We start from the raw sequence: 17,897 nt of genomic DNA, 5'->3' as shown, positions 1-17,897 counted from the left end.
TGTCTAGGAAGTAAAACTTTTAAGTTTGCATGATCAGACAGGTCTTCATTGCAGAAATACACAGGTAATGTCCATTCTGCAATGATGTGTCTTACCTGCCTGATCTCTCCAGGTTTATGGTTTCAAATCTGAGCTGCGCATAGGCAATGTCAGCTTTGGTTGTCAGGGAAATCCAGCAATCTCAGCTTTCCATCCGTGTGCCGAAATGAATGAATTCCTGCGAACCTGCACAGGGTACTTACATCAGCCAATTAAGATGGCCAAACATTGTCCAGATAAGAAAGAAAAAGAAGGTGGCGGCATGCTGCACTGAAACGCAGATAGGTGAGCCACAATTTTATTTCCACTTTAAAGAGGCCCTTTGTATCTGTATACATTCATGAGCCCCCTCCCCATATTACCTACATTTAGTAAATGAAAAATGCGCCAAAAAAAGAAAACATTTGAATTTTACTTCCTTTACCCCAAATGTCAGTGGCACCTAGGCAAAGAAGACATTAGCGTTCTTCCAGAATATTTGCAGTGAAACATTAGGAGAAAATAATATTTTCCTTAACTTTGCATGGTTTCACCTGCTCTGCGTTCCACAGGACTATACCTGCACGAGATGTGACATCATACCCTGAAATGCAGCAAACCAGGGTAAGTTAGGTATAAATCTACACCTGAGCAGGTGATATGGAAAGAAGCGGGGGGGGGGGGGGGGCAGAGGATGTAACTGTCAAATATTTGGACTATTCCTTTTTTTTTTTAATAATTTTTATTGATGGATGAATAAATATATAACAGTACAGTAGAGAAACACAATTAACAACACAAAAACAAGGTTACAAACATTATAAAAGAAACAGTTTCATCAGTCCGTTCAAACAGTCAAAATAACAGTTGGGTTAAACAAACCAGCATTTACAATAATTGCAAGAATCAATCCACAACCATAAGTATTGGAGGATCATTGTCTAACATTATTACATGAACTGTTCCTTTTATTAGGCAACACTCCACCTGGAAGAGGTCCTGATCCTCCTCTACTCCATGCAAGCCTTACAAGAAAATGTTTGGGCTATGCATACACTTTAGAATTGCAGTCTTCACATGGCTTGCACTGAAAGCCTTATCTGATCTATAAATAAGTGAACTTTGAGCAGCAGTTAGACAGTGTGTATGTGTCCAGCGATTGGCTGCTGTGTTAATGGTTTTCCTTAGAATGTCAACAGTGGGAAGTCCCAGAATACTGCTTCCAATACTTTCCCAGATTATGATAACACACAGTTTCCAGTTGAGCCATGATATCACCTTCACTCAGACGCTGCATTCTGCCTCTTAGGGCCAGGGTTGTGCTGCTGCAGCCATGCAGGGTAGGGGAGATACAGAACAGAACAGGAGGAGGAATAGGGGGGACACAGTGCAGAGTATTAGGCAGAGCAGGGGGGACACAGCGCAGAGTATTAGGCGGAGCAGGGGGGACACATTGTAGATCTGTAAGTGGATTAGGGAGGACAGAGAACAGAGCAGTATGCAAACTGGGGGGTACACAAGAAAAGCCAGTGGGAGTAATAGGGGAGACACAAAACAGAGCAGTAAGTGGAGCTGCAACTGCTGAGATAGCAGAGGGGGATAAAAAACTGAAAACATTTGATGATTTACCTGGACCGTCTATGCTCACCAATCTCTACTGGTTCTTCATCAGAGGATACTTGCTGTATTCCCATGAATTACAGGTATGCATCACTTACTCACATTTAGGGGGTAAATTATAATCTTTACCTAATTAATAACATTCGCTCTACTAGGTGAACAATCTTCACTCCTTTAGTAAATAAACTGTGTGAATCTTTCTGCCCTTTTCCCCAATCATCCCTCTTATAGATCAAAGTTTATTTTAGTTTATATTACTTTTATTGCTGGTTGTTTCTTGTTATAAGATTAAAATATGTAAAGATGTAAAATATGTTCTTTATAAATAGAAATGTTTTTTATACAAACTATTATATTACCTTCAACATTTTCTGCTTTCTTTATAAAAACCTGAAAGAATCCCACAATTAGCACAAACAAATGTTTTACATACACAAGCTGCAATATTCAATAATAATATTAACAAGCAAATGTTGTCTGTATTTGTCTGTCATTTGCAACCCTATTTAATGTATAGCTTGGTGTAATATGTTGACGCTATATAAATCCTGTTTATTACTATTATTACTACTAAAAATAATAATAATAATAATATTCAATAAAGACTTTAACATTAAATATATTGTGTATAAAAATTTTACTTTCAAGAATTGTGGTACAGTTGGGCTCGCTGTTATTTTTGGTTGCATTGGCAACATTTTGTTAACTTTTTACTTGTGTAAAAGAAAATTTGTTACCCTGTTCGCACTGACACATCAGATGGTTGCATTTATTCATTCTAGTAACAGGAAAAGGTTTTCCTGTAAGGGGGCCCCAGGAAATGTGAACTGGGAGCCTCCAGTGCAGAGCATTCCAGCTTCTATGTTTACCCAATTCCAAGATTCACAATTTTTACATTGGCTTTAATTAAAAAATGTAATAAAAAAAGTATAAATCATTATAAAACTATAATAATGTAAAAAATTTTTATTAATATTGTAAAAATTGATTTACTCATTTTCTAATTCAATACAACATGAAAAACGTGTATGGTTTTGGATAGAAGTTATGTGAATCTTGGGTAAACACATTTATAAATAAACCCCTATGATTATATTTTATAGCCATTGATGTGCATTCCAGCAGCAGCAGCTTTCTCTTGGCTCTGGTACAAAAACCTAAGGATATGACTTTCATGTCACGAAATGGATTGTTTTCAAGCAATAAAGTATTTATTTGTCTCTTCGCCCTATTTAAAGAGAACATCAGGGCAAAGTGCATTACTGCAATACAATTCTCCATGTTTGGTTTCTTGAAAAATACTGCAAGTACAAAACAATGCTTGTTGGTCTTCCAGAACTCCAGGGTGCTTTGAACTTCTATTTTCTGCAAGCAACCCCACTGTGCTAAAATCACAAACTATGTTATCTGACATTTCTGATGTCCCCCCAACTGGGCTACAGAACTGATCCATCATATGTTAGATTTTCACCTGAGACAAGCACAACCATTGTCATACATAATGATAAGTGATTGGAAGTTAGGTTTTCTTGTTTGTGTAATGTTTGTTTTTCTACATGTGAGCACAGCATTTATCTTCAGAGGAGCAGAGACCTTCTCTTATCAGTGGATACTAGGAACTGTTATCAGTGCTATTGACAATGCACTTAACCCCTTGCAAGCTGCTTTTTAATAAAGATACCCTATGACCATTCTTTCTGATCCTCTATCAGGTTAGATGTAAAAAAAAGTGCCCATAGACACCAGATGGTGGGTGAACTTGGTATAGGCAAACATATCTGACAGTTTTGTCTTCAGGGCACCAATCAAATTTCTAGTTGGTAATCCGTCATTAGCAAAAACTACAATATGTTTTTTATTATTATTATTATTATTACACAGTATTTTCATAGCGCCAGCATATTACACAGCGCTGTACAAAGTCCATTGTCATGTCACGCACTGATCTAAAATTATTTTGTGCCAAAATGTCACTTGGAATTTTTATGTGTTTGTATTGTGGTGAGGGACAAGGCCGTGTTCCATCATTTTTTGTTACCTGGAACGTAAGGGAGGCTTAAGGTTAGGGGTTGGGTTCTGGGTAGTTTAGGGTTTAGACAATATGGCAGGGGATTAAAGTTAGGCAGCGGACAGGGGGTCTTCAATTTAAGTGGTAGTTTGGGGAGGGGTGGGCAGAAGGTTAGGCACCTGGAAAGAAAAGAGTTACTCACCAAGAATGTGGGGGTTAGGGGGTAACATTAGGCAGCACTGTGGGAAATCTGAGGAAACACCTGCTTGTGAATGGACTTTGCATGTTTCCTATATGGCTGTCAGATGTGGGGATTATGAATAGTAACCAGTGAACATAATGGATGGTTACAACTGGGTACATAGTGGGCATGCTACTGCTAGGTGGTGTATCCAGAGCCCCTATTGGAAAGTGGGAGTATTTTTGTACCAGGTCCTGATCAAAGGAGCTTGACTTTTGCAATACTGGAACATTTAGAAATGTGGGAGTGGGGCCAATGGAGTTTACTTTGTATGGGGCCCAGAAATTTCTAGTGACAGCCCTTGGTGTTCTAGTCAATACTGTGTACATGCAATTCATCTAATATATATTAGTTACCATTCATGAAACCCATATTCACCTACATATTAAACATAGTGAAATCCCACCACTGGCTTTGTCTGTCATTGCAATACAAACACATATTAGTACAAGGTAACATTACATCACATGATTATTTACTTTACCAACATGTCCCATCACTTCACCATCATCCAAGCATAGAAAATGATTCATTAATGGCTGACAAAAGTAAATTTTTATTTAGATTCAAATTGTTTAATTGTAATTCACTTTGTTCCAAACAAATACCCCCTTAAGCAGATGGTGCAGTTTTAAGTGTTTAGCCAATGGGAACAGCTGGGGTAGGAGAGCTGCAGAAGTGGAAAATGTTACTTGTTAGGGGGTAAAGAAAGGCAGGAGTGGCCAGATACATCTAACATCTAGGGGAGAAGAAAAGGGAAAATTGTTGCCATACTTACCTGTAATTTTCCATTCCTAGAAACTCCTCCTGACAGCGTGCACATGGATCAATCCTGCCTATTTGACCCCCCCAGGGCCTCCTTTTCCCAATACAAATTCCCCACCTCCTTACCTCCCTGTTCCATCTTTGGTCTTCCGACAGGACCAGAGAGGGTGGGTAACTACGCCGTCAGGAGGAGTTTCCAGGAAAGGAAAATTACAGGTAAGTATGGCAACAATTTTCCCTTTTCCTGGTCCTCCTCCTGACGGCATACACATGGGATGTAGCAAGCAACCCTAATTAAGGGAGGGTAAAGAAAAATTTTTAACACCTTTATTGCTGCAAATTAAAAATTTTATTTTAGAGCTGCACGCAACACTGAGGCTCCGAAGGTAGAATCTGTGTTCGGGAAAACATTCAATTTGCAATATTTGATGAAAGTGTTGGGAGTCTTCCAACTGGCCGCTTTACAAATAGTCTCTGTGGAAACTTTTGCGTAGGATGCCCATGAGGTTGAGATGCCCCTCGTTGAGTGGGATCCCACTTCCTGTGGAGAAGGTAACCCCATAAGAGAATAGGCATATTTAATTGTCTCCCAGACCCAAAAGGAGATGACCCTTGCCGGGGCTGCTTGACCCCTCTTTGATCCACTAGGAAACACAAACATGTTATCTGTCTTCCTAAAACCTTTAGTTCTTTGTACATATGTGGTAATTATCTAGACCATGTCCAGTTTATTTAAATCATCTTCCTCAGCCATTTCCTCGGTCGCTTGACTCATCGATGATAACACTGCTTCCCAGTTTTTGTGGAAGGCTGAGGACACCTTGGGAAGGAACTGTGGATGGGCCGCAAATACACCCATTCTGCTGAGACAGAATAATAAAGCTCTCTAATTGAGAGAGATTGTAGTTCTGATACCCTGCAAGTGGATGTAATGGCCGTCAGGAACACCGTTTTCCATGTCAGTTTTTCTATTGAACAAATTTCTGTTGGATGGAAGGGAGAGAGAAAAAGGGCTTTGAGCACTAAAGATAAGTCCCAAGATGGAAATAAAGGCCTTACTGATGGCCTGATCTTTACTGCTTTTTTAGGAACTGTTGGATTAGTGTATTTTCTGCCCATTTCATTAGGGCTGGGAAGGCCCTGTACCTTTATGGTGGTATAGCTAAGATCCTTCTCTAGTGCAAGACTGTAGGAACTCCAGTATTTGAGCTGCTGTAGGCCCTGTTGGGGCCTGATGTCTTCTTCCCGAGACATCATCAGGAACCTTTTCCATATTCTGAAGTAGGTTTTATGGTTGTTGATTTCCTTTCTTTTAAGAGAGTGTCTGCCACTTTCTCAGATATACCCGCCACTAAATACCTCCTCCTTTCAAAAGAAAGGCATTCAGCCTCCTTTGTAGGGGCTGTGCTTTGATCCAAGTACCCTGAACTAGCAAATCCCTCTGATCTGGTAGAGGCCAGGGGGAAGACATCGGCATCTGAGTCATCAGGGCGAACCAGGGCCTTCTCGGCCAATATGGTAGTATCACTATTGCATGGTTTGCTTCTGCCCTTATTTTCAGGAGGACCTTCATAATCAGTGGTATTGGCGGGAATACATACAGAATAGGGGAGTCTCATTTGATGGAGAACGTGTCTTGAGCCTATGCCTGTTCCCAGTGGAACCTTGTACAGAACCTTGGAAGCTGAGCGTTGTTAGGTGATGCCATCAAGTCTATTACTGGTGTTCCCCACTGTTGGAAATTTGGGTACAAGTATTTGGGAATTATGGACCATTCTTTGGATCCGAAAAGGACCTGCTCAAAGCATCCACCAACTGATTCTGCTTCCCTGGAAGGTATCCTGCTGTCAGGTCAAGCAGATGTTGTTCTGCCAATCCAAAGGCCTTTGCAGTTATCTGCAATAGTTGTTGGCTCCTTGTTCTAAATAATATTTCAGTTTTTTTTCCTAACTTCATAAGAAGAGAAATTATCAGAAAAAATTAAAATTAAATGTTATTTAAATTGTTCATCACTTGAGCCGAATGTGACCAATATGATAGTCAATGTGCCATCTTATTTCATGTTTGTGGTGTAAACAACATGTGCTGGTTCACAATATGCCCACTAATTGGCACTAATTGGCACACAAGAAATGAGTTGGGTGTCATTAATCATTTTGGTAAATTTAAGAAAATTACTATCCATTTCTTGCATCAATTTTGCCCAAGAAACAAACTACATGCAGACTCTATGCAGACAACATTCTTGTAACCAGAATTCAGGACCCCAACCATGCAGGGCAAGAATGTCACCATGTAATCCTATCTCACACTGTCATTGACAAATGTCATCATTTTACCTATTTGATACTGATTATCAGTCATGTTTTATGTCTTTAAAGCTGATATACAAGAAGCGCTATGGCCCCTGGTGGAAATCATCAATCGGCAGCTTCAAAATGGTGAGCATAGCCGACCCGAACCTGTTAGAAAAAGTGGTGAGACAGGAGGGCAAATATCCGCTGAGGAATGAGATCGACCTGTGGAGGGTCCACCGAGACATGCGCAATCTGTCCTACGGACCGTTCACTGAGTAAGTTCATAGAGGATCTGTATCATAGGGTCAGATTCATTGTACAAAATCATACCAACACCAGGTGTGCAGATTTCTCTGCAGAGCTGTGATCTCCAACTTTATACTGTACCATCATGATTGCCCATCTGTGTAGTGTCACAACTGTCTGTTTGTTGCCCAAATACAACTATGATTGCCCATTTATTGACCACGTATTGTCACAACTGTATACTCATATTCCATCATGATTACCCAATTGTTACCTGTGTATTGTCACCACCACATATTCGCTCCCCATGTACTATTATGATTATGATACTATGATTTTCTGATTTGTTTACCGTGTAATGTCACATCTGCCTGTTTGCTGCCCAAATACCATATCGATTGCCTATTTGTTACCCATGTATTGTTACATCTCTGCATGTTGCCCACAAATGATCATGATTGCCTATTTTTTGCCCATGTATTGTCATGACTGCCTGTTTACTGCCCACATACTATTATGATATCCGTTTGTTACCCATGAGTTGCCAGCACTGCCTTTCTGATGCCCACATACTATCATGTTTGCTCATTTGTTACCTGTGTATTGTCACATCTGCCTGTTTGCTGCCCACATACCATCTTGAATGCCTATATATTGCCTCTGTATATATTGCCTCTGTTTTGTCCCAAAAGTGTTGGTGTTGCCCGTCTATTACATCAGTTGCTACATGTATATTCTCATGCTTTCTCACCCTCTAAAAAGTCTTGTTGTATCTAGGCAGGGACACAAATGGCACAATCTGCGCACCATCCTGAACAAGAGAATGCTGAAGCCATCTGAAGCCAAGAGCTATGCTGGGAGCATCAACGAAATTGTTTCGGATTTTATCATCAGGATTCAGGAATTGCGTAAAGAGAGCCCCTCCGGTGATACGGTGAAAGACGTGGCAAATGAGTTCTATCGATTCGCTTTTGAAGGTTTGTGTAACATTGACAGATTTGTCCAAAGGCCTGAAGAATAAAGCTGTGGATAGGATCCCCAACTGTAAAGCTGCGTACACACTGCCAATTTTTGTCGTTGGAAAGGATCTTTCACGATCCTTTCCAACGACAAGGGAGTGCACGATGCATGAACGGTGCTGTACATACAGCACTGACTAGTGCAGCAAAATGTTAGTGTATATCAATCTATCAGTCTAAGCTCTGGACTGAAGATGACTAGTGCAGCAAAATGTTAGTGTATATCAATTAATAAGCTATATTTTTATTTTAATACTTTTGGCTAGAGTTCTGCTATAAGGGGTGTAACAAAAGCAATATATGACCAGTCTTGGTGTGCGATCATAAGAGTACATAATACCCATTCCCTTTTCCCAGAAATGGTTAAAGCAGTCCTACAAATGAAGAACACACTAATATAGGCTCCATATAACAATACATATTGTAAGCTTTTTTAACATGATCTCTTATAGGAGTCTCCTATATTGTATTTGAGACTCGGATCGGCTGTCTGAATAAGAAGATTCCCCCGGAGACGCAGAGATTTATCGATTCAATTGCTGAGATGTTAAAGAGTTCTGTCTATGTAACATACCTACCTGAATGGACCAGAGGAATCCTTCCCTATTGGAAAGCCTACTTGGAAGGCTGGGATAGAATATTTGATTTTGGTAAGCCATGCCAATGTCTTTGTACCCTAACTCTCAGTATCTGCTCTTATTCTGTATGTATGGACTAATTTCAGACCTGCAATAAACCGGAGCATTGTACCACATTCATAACCTCGCTCCCAGCTGCTCCTATCCAACTGGTATGGAACCACTTTGTGCACACGGTTTTTTTTGCCGTGCAGTTTGCGTTGGAGTTGCAATGCGGTTTTGTAAGCGACTTATTGCTTCTGTCGTAGCGGTTGCTTTTTCTTCTCTGAAAGAAGAAATGCGCCATCATTGCAAAAGCAAGAATAACACTTGCAAACGTGTTGACCTACGTTAGGGTTAGCAGCTCCCAGAATGTGCCTGGGAGTAACTAACCATGCAGTTTTCGCTCACAAGTCTGAAAAAGCCAACATTTTCTTATTTTGGGGGATATAAGGGGTGCTGGGGACATTTGTATCTGTGACATTTTGTACAGTGACTACTAGAGAGCACTAAACCAATGTAAGGCTGCCTACCAACGTGTACCCCCAGTACCTGCTTTTGGCAACCCTAATGCAAGAAAAAGACAATATTATATATATTATAACACATTGCAGCATTCTTTGGTGCAAAGAGATAATAGTACCAATAAAAAAGCTAAAGTACCACTTCTGTGCCAGCCCCACCACCAAGGTGACTTCAAGGCGTCTGGGTGAATGATTGTTTTAAAGGGATTATTTAACACAATCTTATTTTTTAAAGGCAACAAGGGGCTGGCTGGAAGGCTTACCTTCCAATAGCGACTATCAACTTCTGAATGGCACCCTAATGCACCTTTTCATAACACCTGCAATGCAGAATGCCCTACATGCTACAGGAGGAATGGTTGGTCTGTTGTTGTGCACTAGGAAACCCAATTCATTGAATTAATGTATTGAACGTTAATGTGTGGAGTGGACCTGGCTTTATCATGACATCCTGCTATACTATAACTTACCCTATGGGGTGCTCATTGCTCCATCAGTTTGGTAAAGGGCTCCAACATTATAATTATTACAGCAATCATATTATTATCACTAACTTCTGTATAAAAATTCTCAGTGTAGTTTTTTTTTTACTTTTGTAACTTGGCAGCAGGGTGGCGCTATCATCAATCTCTGGTTGTTTTACAGGGAGGAAACTAATTGATAAGAAAATGAGTGAGATCCAGACCAGACTGGAGAAGGGAGAGGAGGTGCAAGGGGAATATCTGACCTACCTGCTGTCCAGCGGAAAGCTGAGCATGCCTGAGGTGTACGGCAGTGTGTGTGAGCTGCTGCTGGCCGGAGTGGACACTGTATGTTGTCAATGTGTATCATGGTTTTTTTTATCTAAAACACATTCATCTTTGGGTTCTTTCCAAAAACAAAATGGCATGCACACAAAACACAGTGCAGAATGTTGCATTGTAAACACCTGTCCCATGCTCTGATTCTTTCCAATACTAATAACCTTGGGGTTCTAAAGACTTGGGGGGACACTAATTTACTATAAGGGCTTCCCACCTCCCTGCACTGAGTTTCTTATTATGCCCCCTTTTAAGGGGTTCCCATCATGATGGACCATGCCAGTGCAATGTGTGCCAGCATGGCCATGTGTAGTCTACATCAGGGGAGCATGTGATGGGGTGACAACACAGGAATTGGAGCGAACAATTGGAGGACAGTTGACGCCCTATACCAGAACTCCCATGGCAGGAACACCTGGGATTATTTTAAATATTGAAATAATATTGGTCTGGTAAGACTGGGTTTAGATTTCCCCCAGGTGTGGGAATGTTTTGGCGTCATATATAACTGAACTTTGTGCTCTTTGTCATTTCCAGACATCCAACACTTTATCCTGGTCTCTCTACCACTTAGCAAGGGACCCTGAGCTCCAGGAAACTTTGCACCAGGAGATCATCAAAGCCGTTCCTTTAAGTCGGATACCCACTGCAGACGATATCACCCACATGCCCCTGCTGAGAGCTGTTATCAAAGAGACCCTACGGTAAGTTCAGGGGTGGGTACAATGTGGCAACACATGCACCCAAATTATAAAGGTAACTGCTTTATACATTTGGGAAATTTTATTTGCTAAGTCAGCTGAAAAGATGAAAATGCATTGAAAATGAAATGCAACAAATATTTTCCCAGTAGTGACTGAGCTTAACCTTTACCTCCTCCAAACATGGACTCTCTGCAGCTCAGCTTCCCCCTGAACCCCTTCCAGAAGTGACTCAGCAGCTCTGTTTCCCTTCCCAGAAGGGGCTTAGCTTACTTATGACTCAGCAGCTTGAAGTGACAGAGAGATAAGCTTATCAGTCTTCTTCTTCTCCTTTACAAAATCAGTTCCCCCGCCCCAACAGACAATGCTGTGCTGGGTAGTAGAACTGAGCAAATCTTAGAACTGGATGGAGAAAAATACAAACCATTGGTGGATTAAGCACTTCCCTATATGTATATGAAAAAATAAACCTGCAATATAGAACACAAAAATACTAACCAGTCTTTTTTTTTTTTTTTTATTATTATTTTTTACTTATCAATTTGGCCATTTCTTTATTCAGAGGCATTCAAAACCCCAATGTTATGCTCACTTCAATGCATATTAAATTTCATGGTCATTCTGTCAGCTAGTGGCTAATTATCAAAAGTACATAGAAATCACTATAGTAAATGCTATGTTATTTCTGTGCTCCTAAATAAAAAAAAGGCCAAATCTCAACCAAATTGATGGGTGAATAATGTATAAATACACTCTTAAGAGCATTTAGATTTATGCATGTTGGTATGCTATAGAGCGGTGCATTTTTATTTTAGAGCTCACCATGCCTTTTGCACTGATTGCCTATCTATACCTTAACATTTATTTAAAAAATGCAGCTAACAGGTCACATGTTGTGTTATTTCTCCTTGGACTTCCTTCCATTTCTTTACCTAAATATATAAAAGAAAGCAGCTAGATGTAATACATATCATCATATATTAATGCTTTGAAAACCTAATAATAAAATCTGGAAGAATTATGTGAAGGGTCAAGGGTTCTATAAATAACAGCATGAGCACCTGTAGTGTATACTCTGTATTCTCTCATTAGGATTTTGTAGTATCTGACAAATAACACTAATTGGCAATTAGCCGAGCATGCCTTACCTCACAGATGTGACTGTCATAATGATTTGGTTTATTGTGCACATACTCCCTTACCATATGTTGTTTCCATTATTTTGTCTCTGCTTCTGTTTTCTATTTACTGCTGGTTCTGTGCTGGAAGTTCCTTAAATGTATACATGGAGATTGGGAAACAATTAAAAATATTTAGTACATCTCTGCAATACATTTCCTTATTTTCTGCCATTAAAAATGTTGCAAGTTTAGAATTTCCTGTTTAAGCTTTCCTGTTTCTTTGCCCTCCTCCTCCTGCCATTTGTGCCACTGACTCATGTACTTCTCCTATGCCCAGGTTGTATCCTGTTGTTCCCACCAATGCAAGAATAATCAATGACAAGGAGCTGACTATTGGAGGTTACAAATTCCCCAAGAAGGTAAATGGCGCTACTGATACCCAGAATAAACTGCAGTCGTGTTTGCTCTTCAAACTCCATTCCATGTGATCTCTGTATATAATGTAATCATTTAATTGGGTAGGCATTTAGGACTGTGGCATCTCCTGGCATCATTCTTCAGTCTACCTCACCAGATTAAATAAAATCGGCAAACATAAAAATATAGTGGGGGCACCGCAGCCGAAAATGCCAATAGCCAGAGTGCCAGTTTAAATTGAAGGGTAGCTGCACATTAAATAACCATTCCTCCATACACAGTCCTTATGTAACCCAACTTACCTCCCCTCTGCACAGTTGCCTACTCACAGAGATTAAAGGACTAAACTGCTGAATTTGTTTGCTTTTTTTCCCAAAAGTCTCCTCCCCTGCCCACCCCATAGGGTGATACACCCCATAGACTTCTATTAGCTGTTGGGGTTACTGCATGAGCATTTCATTTTTTTTTGTTTGCTTTTGTACATTATTTCACACTGTTCAAATAAAGTTTTTTTTTATTTATACTATATTTTATGTTTATATTGAATTATATAGCAATGTATTTGTAAACCAATAGTTTCTAATTTTGGTTATATTTATGAGTAGTGCATAACTTTCCTTATAATTGTCAGTACTCTTTGCCCCACATTCACCTGCACAGGTAACTAGAAGACAGTAGAGAGAGGGTGGCTTTTGTTAAATCAATTTTGGGGAAAGGGGTTATAGGAATATTTAATAAAGTGCATTGATTTTGTACAAAGAGATATCATGCCCCATAAAACAAATGTTTCTTTCTTTACATACTTCCACATCCTCCACCATTGTCCATCAATCCTCTTCCAAGCTGAATGACACCCAATGACTACCTACTTCCTCTTTACCCAGGCTGTCATTGGCACACTTATTACAGACCGGTCACCTATAGCCGCGGCTCACAATAGAATGCAGTACAGATTGGCTTGCACACATCATATTATCATCATCACTGTCAATCCAGCCATATGACCAGCCAGAAGACATCCAGAATTTACACATGTGCACAAAACATGGTGCAGGAGGCAGTGCAGGGCATTAATGGAAAAGAGGGCAATAATGTGAATTTGGGCTTCCAGGAGTTAAATATTAGCAATGCAATAAATTTTTTCCTGATTGTAGCATTTGATAAGAGAACTATGGATGGCTCTTTGATTGGTGAGCAGGAAAGGATTTGTGTCGGGTTCAGTATCAGCCGCTCCAGTTGTGTCTTTGGATGTTTTGTACTGAGCAGTTTACAGAATTGGTGCTCTAACCATCTCTCATATTCTTCTTCTTCCAGACACTCTTTGTATTAAATCATTACGCCATCTCCAGAGATGAAGCTCACTTCCAGAATCCGGAGAAGTTTTATCCTCAGCGGTGGCTACGGGATGAAGGGATGACCCACCACCCATTCGGTTCCATTCCCTTTGGCTACGGAGTGCGAGCTTGTGTGGGCAAGAGAATCGCCGAGCTGGAGATGCATCTGGCACTGTCGCGGGTAAGGCCCAATGCACACAGGACGATTGGTCCTGATTTTGATTCTGATCTAATCACCACTGATTGGATTTTCTGGGAATCCGAAGTGAATAAAACAGCAGACTGATCATAAACAACCAGTGTTTGGTCCTTGATTGAAGACAGAGCTAACAGATGTGTTGGTAAAATTTGATGTAAAAGAAATCCAATGAGAATCCCCTATCTGTTTAAGCATCCTTAGCCTGGTCCTGTGGTTGACCCCCCACAATGATCAAAGGGGAAGACCATTATATGCAGGGACTGATGATGAAAAAACAGATGTGCACCAAATTTTTCTGACCATGCACCACAATGCAATGCACAATGCATTAGGGTTCACTGCAATGCATCTGCTGCATTGCTTCATGTATTCAGGTGGCATTGAAATCCATTACCATGTGTTAATGTGCATTGTAGTGATGGAATTCCCACAATACACAGGTGTGAATGGGCCATGAATGTGCAAGCACTGAAAAGGGTATTTAGTTCCAAAAACAGTTTAATTTTTCAAAGCATAACTTTTTCTTTATTGGTTTTATAGGTAACAGTTTTAAAGACCCTGTATTTTTTTAATAGTCCCCATTGTTCTCTAGAATGGTTCCTTGCAATAATCTAATTTGTCCACTAGATGTCATCGGTTCTCTTGCCGTTAAACCAGGGGACTGAGGACATGCTGTAAGTGCAGTGCAGCCTGAACTAATCTTTAGATTGTAAGCTCTTCTGCACAGGGTCCTCTCCTTCTCCTGTGCCACTGTCTGTATCTGTCTGTCATTTGCAACCCCTATTTAATGTTTAGCACTGCATATTATGTTTGTGCTATATGAATCCTGTTTACTAATAATAATAATACCCATCCCTAAATTCACTTGTGACCACCACCAAGAGGAGATTCAGAAATTACCCTTAGTGTCACATGACCTATCTAATGACATCCAAAAAAGATCTAAAAGAATTCATTGGGGGCCTCTAGTTGGACAGGGGCAGATTTGTTTTTCTGCAACAGATATTCTATAAAGTTCTGGTTTAGGTTGTCTGCAAACGTTCCAAGCTGAGCTATAATCTTCCTTTAACCTCTTTATTTTGAATTTGATCTTGAACCTCTCTTCTCTTACAGATTATTCAGATGTTTGAGGTTAAACCTGACCCTAAACTGGGTCAAGTCAAAACAATCGCACGTATCGTCCTGTCTGCAAACCGGCCCATAAACCTGAGGTTCCTTGAAAGGAAATCATAATATACTGACTGATCTGACCCTTTGGGTGAACTTACCTGTAATATCAGCACTTGTCCTGGCAGATCTACAAATAGCCACTGGAGGGCGAATCTACAAGTTTGTATTTGTGATATAGTCATGAAAATATGAAACAGCAAGGAAGAAAAAATCTGCAATTACTTAATGGTAAAACATAATATCTCTGAATGTGTGCCTACTAAAATATAATTCCCTATAAAGTAAACCTGTGGACTATTTAACCTTTTGATAACTTTTTCTGGGTATGGAAAGCAGGGATGCAAATTTAGAACTTAGAATTTAATTTGAACTGTAGCCCACCCCCACACATACCTTAAAATTATTGGTGGGCCTGCTCATATTTATAGGTGACTATTGGTGCAGAAGGGGAATAAAAGAGTTTTAATTTTAAAGTGGTAGATAAGTTCAAAGATTTAGTTTAAGAGACCATGTCACCAACATAAAATAAAGTAACTTTTAATTTATGGATAAATATATGTGGTTTTATGTTCCTATGTAATAGCAAGAACTGTGAACACTGAACTGTGAATATATATACACTGGCCAAAAAAATAAATCACACATTCTAATATTTTATTGGATCTCCTTTAGATTTGATTATGAGATACATTCATTGTGGTATCTGTTTGATAATCTTATACAATGTCACAACATTTGTTTCCATCCAGAGTTGCATTAATTTTCCCCCCAGATTTTATATTGATAACACTGCCCCCACAGGTACCCTAGATGATAACACTGCCCCCACAGGTACCCCAGATCATAACACTGCCCCCACAGGCACCCCAGATCATACCACTGCCTCCAGAGGCACCCCAGATCATACCTCTGCCCTTACAGGCACCCCAGACCATAACACTGCCCTTACAGGCACCCCAAACCATAACACTGCCCCCACAGACACCCCAGACCATACCACTGCCCCCACAGACCCCCAGATCATAAGACTGCCCCCACAGATACCGCAGATCATAACACTGCCCCCACAAGCTTAAGGACATTTTTTTGACTAGACAGTGTATATATATCACATATAACATGTAACTGTATCTTTTCTTATTTTCTAATCATTACCTCTGTTGTCTTGTACATACAATAAACATGTTTTCATTGTTTGTTATAAAAGGATTTTGTCTTTCGTCTTCATTGATATATTCACTCACAGTTGTACTGGTTCAGGTTTGATGGCACAATATACAGATATATATATATTTTTTTTTTTTCCCGGTTCTCAGGTTTGTTTCCAGACGTCAGGACTTTGTCCATGATCATCTTTGCTCCAGGTCTGAACTTTAGTCACAATAAATTCCATGTTCCATAACATGTTGTGAATAGCTGCATGGAGCTTCAACTCCCAATTCAGCCAGAGAGAAGACAGCACAGGATCCATGTTCCATGATACAAATCCCCCCCCCCCCCCCTATGTACCTTTCAGAAACTATTAATATTGTGCTACAAATCTGATTTCAGGGCTGAGAATCTGAATTTGTCATTTCATCTTTTATTTAGAGACGGAAAGGTCCATACCTCCTTCCACAGGTTTATTTGATTTGTTTTTTTGGTTTTTTTTTGCTGTCTGTTCCACTGTCAGTTACAGGTGACACATCCTTGATTTCCGCTCACTTCCTCTCTTGGCCACCGCTACACAGGGCCATTACTGGCCACTTATATGGCTCGTGTCACTGGGGACCTGGCATTGGTGTGATTTCAGTGTATTTTTCTCATCTGCTCTCCTTTACAGTCAGTCTGAACATTGCCCTAGGGTTGCATGTGTTAAAGAAGATCTGTCTTTTTATCTATTTTCAATGCAAACTCCTGCATACTAAGTGCAACTCTTGCATGATATTTATAAACTTTCATAGGGAACACAATACTCCTTCCAAAACATTTATCTGCTTTTCACTCCTAAAAGATGGTGCCCTCCTCTCCTCTGCCTGTCATTGTTTGTATCAGTCTGTCATTTGCAACCCCTATTTATAGGACCCCTATTTTTTTGTACTGCACTGCATAATATGTTGGCGCTATATAAATACACTTTATTAATAATACTAATCTTTGTTCAGGGTCCCAATCTATTCCTAGACTGAGATGTCAGATCAGAGATGACACAAGTATCTGAAGCCTGGCTCCTGTGTACACAATTGCCTTAGTTAGCCCCAGTTTGGACCTGTCACCATGTGACTTGCTACAAAGATACATCAATAAGCAATCTGATTACAGCAGCTAATAAAAAAATAGATTTTAATACTTCACTTTCCAAAACAATGGTTTTAGATATATTTTATTCTTCTTCTCTAACACTGAACTATTTTTAATACTACACAAGGGCATAATATACAGAATGATAAATGTATGGAAAATGTGAACATAAACTGATATTATTGTAAGCTTTTCGGGGCAGGGTCCTCTCCTCCTCCTGTGTCTGTATCTGTCTGTCATTTGCAACCCCTACTTAATATGTTGGTGCTATATGAATCCTGTTTATTATTATTAATAATAATAATAATAATAATAATATTAATAATAATATTTAATCTAAAGTTGTACATTTGATACTTCTTATCCATTAGTCAAATGCTGAAAAGGAGGCGGAATCACATTTTTTTTAGTTTTTGATTTTCTTGTAGGGTCAGATTTCTTTCCAGTGCTTAACAAGTTAAATGTGGGTGTCACCTCCTCTTCCTATATGATGGGAAAAAAGCAACATCCCTGTACACAA

General features: G+C 39.7%; 1 protein-coding gene across 1 annotated transcript; it reads left to right on the top strand.

Annotated features, from left to right (window-relative positions):
• The first annotated feature begins 1,263 nt into the window (after positions 1–1,263).
• Positions 1,264–16,303, top strand: LOC140335418 (sterol 26-hydroxylase, mitochondrial-like). The gene is made up of 9 exons (XM_072418009.1): positions 1,264–1,721; positions 7,034–7,224; positions 7,973–8,172; positions 8,667–8,864; positions 10,001–10,164; positions 10,693–10,859; positions 12,315–12,396; positions 13,709–13,909; positions 15,041–16,303. The coding sequence occupies exons 1-9, from the start codon at positions 1,287–1,289 to the stop codon at positions 15,158–15,160; spliced, it is 1,758 nt and encodes a 585-aa protein (XP_072274110.1). The 5' UTR covers positions 1,264–1,286; the 3' UTR covers positions 15,161–16,303.
• The last annotated feature ends 1,594 nt before the right edge of the window (positions 16,304–17,897 follow it).

The sequence above is a fragment of the Pyxicephalus adspersus genome, chromosome 7, assembly GCF_032062135.1.
Source record: "Pyxicephalus adspersus chromosome 7, UCB_Pads_2.0, whole genome shotgun sequence".
Taxonomy (NCBI): Eukaryota; Metazoa; Chordata; class Amphibia; order Anura; family Pyxicephalidae; genus Pyxicephalus; species Pyxicephalus adspersus.
The sequence above is the reverse complement of the archived record's forward strand: the minus strand, read 5'-3'. Positions and strand labels throughout refer to the sequence as shown.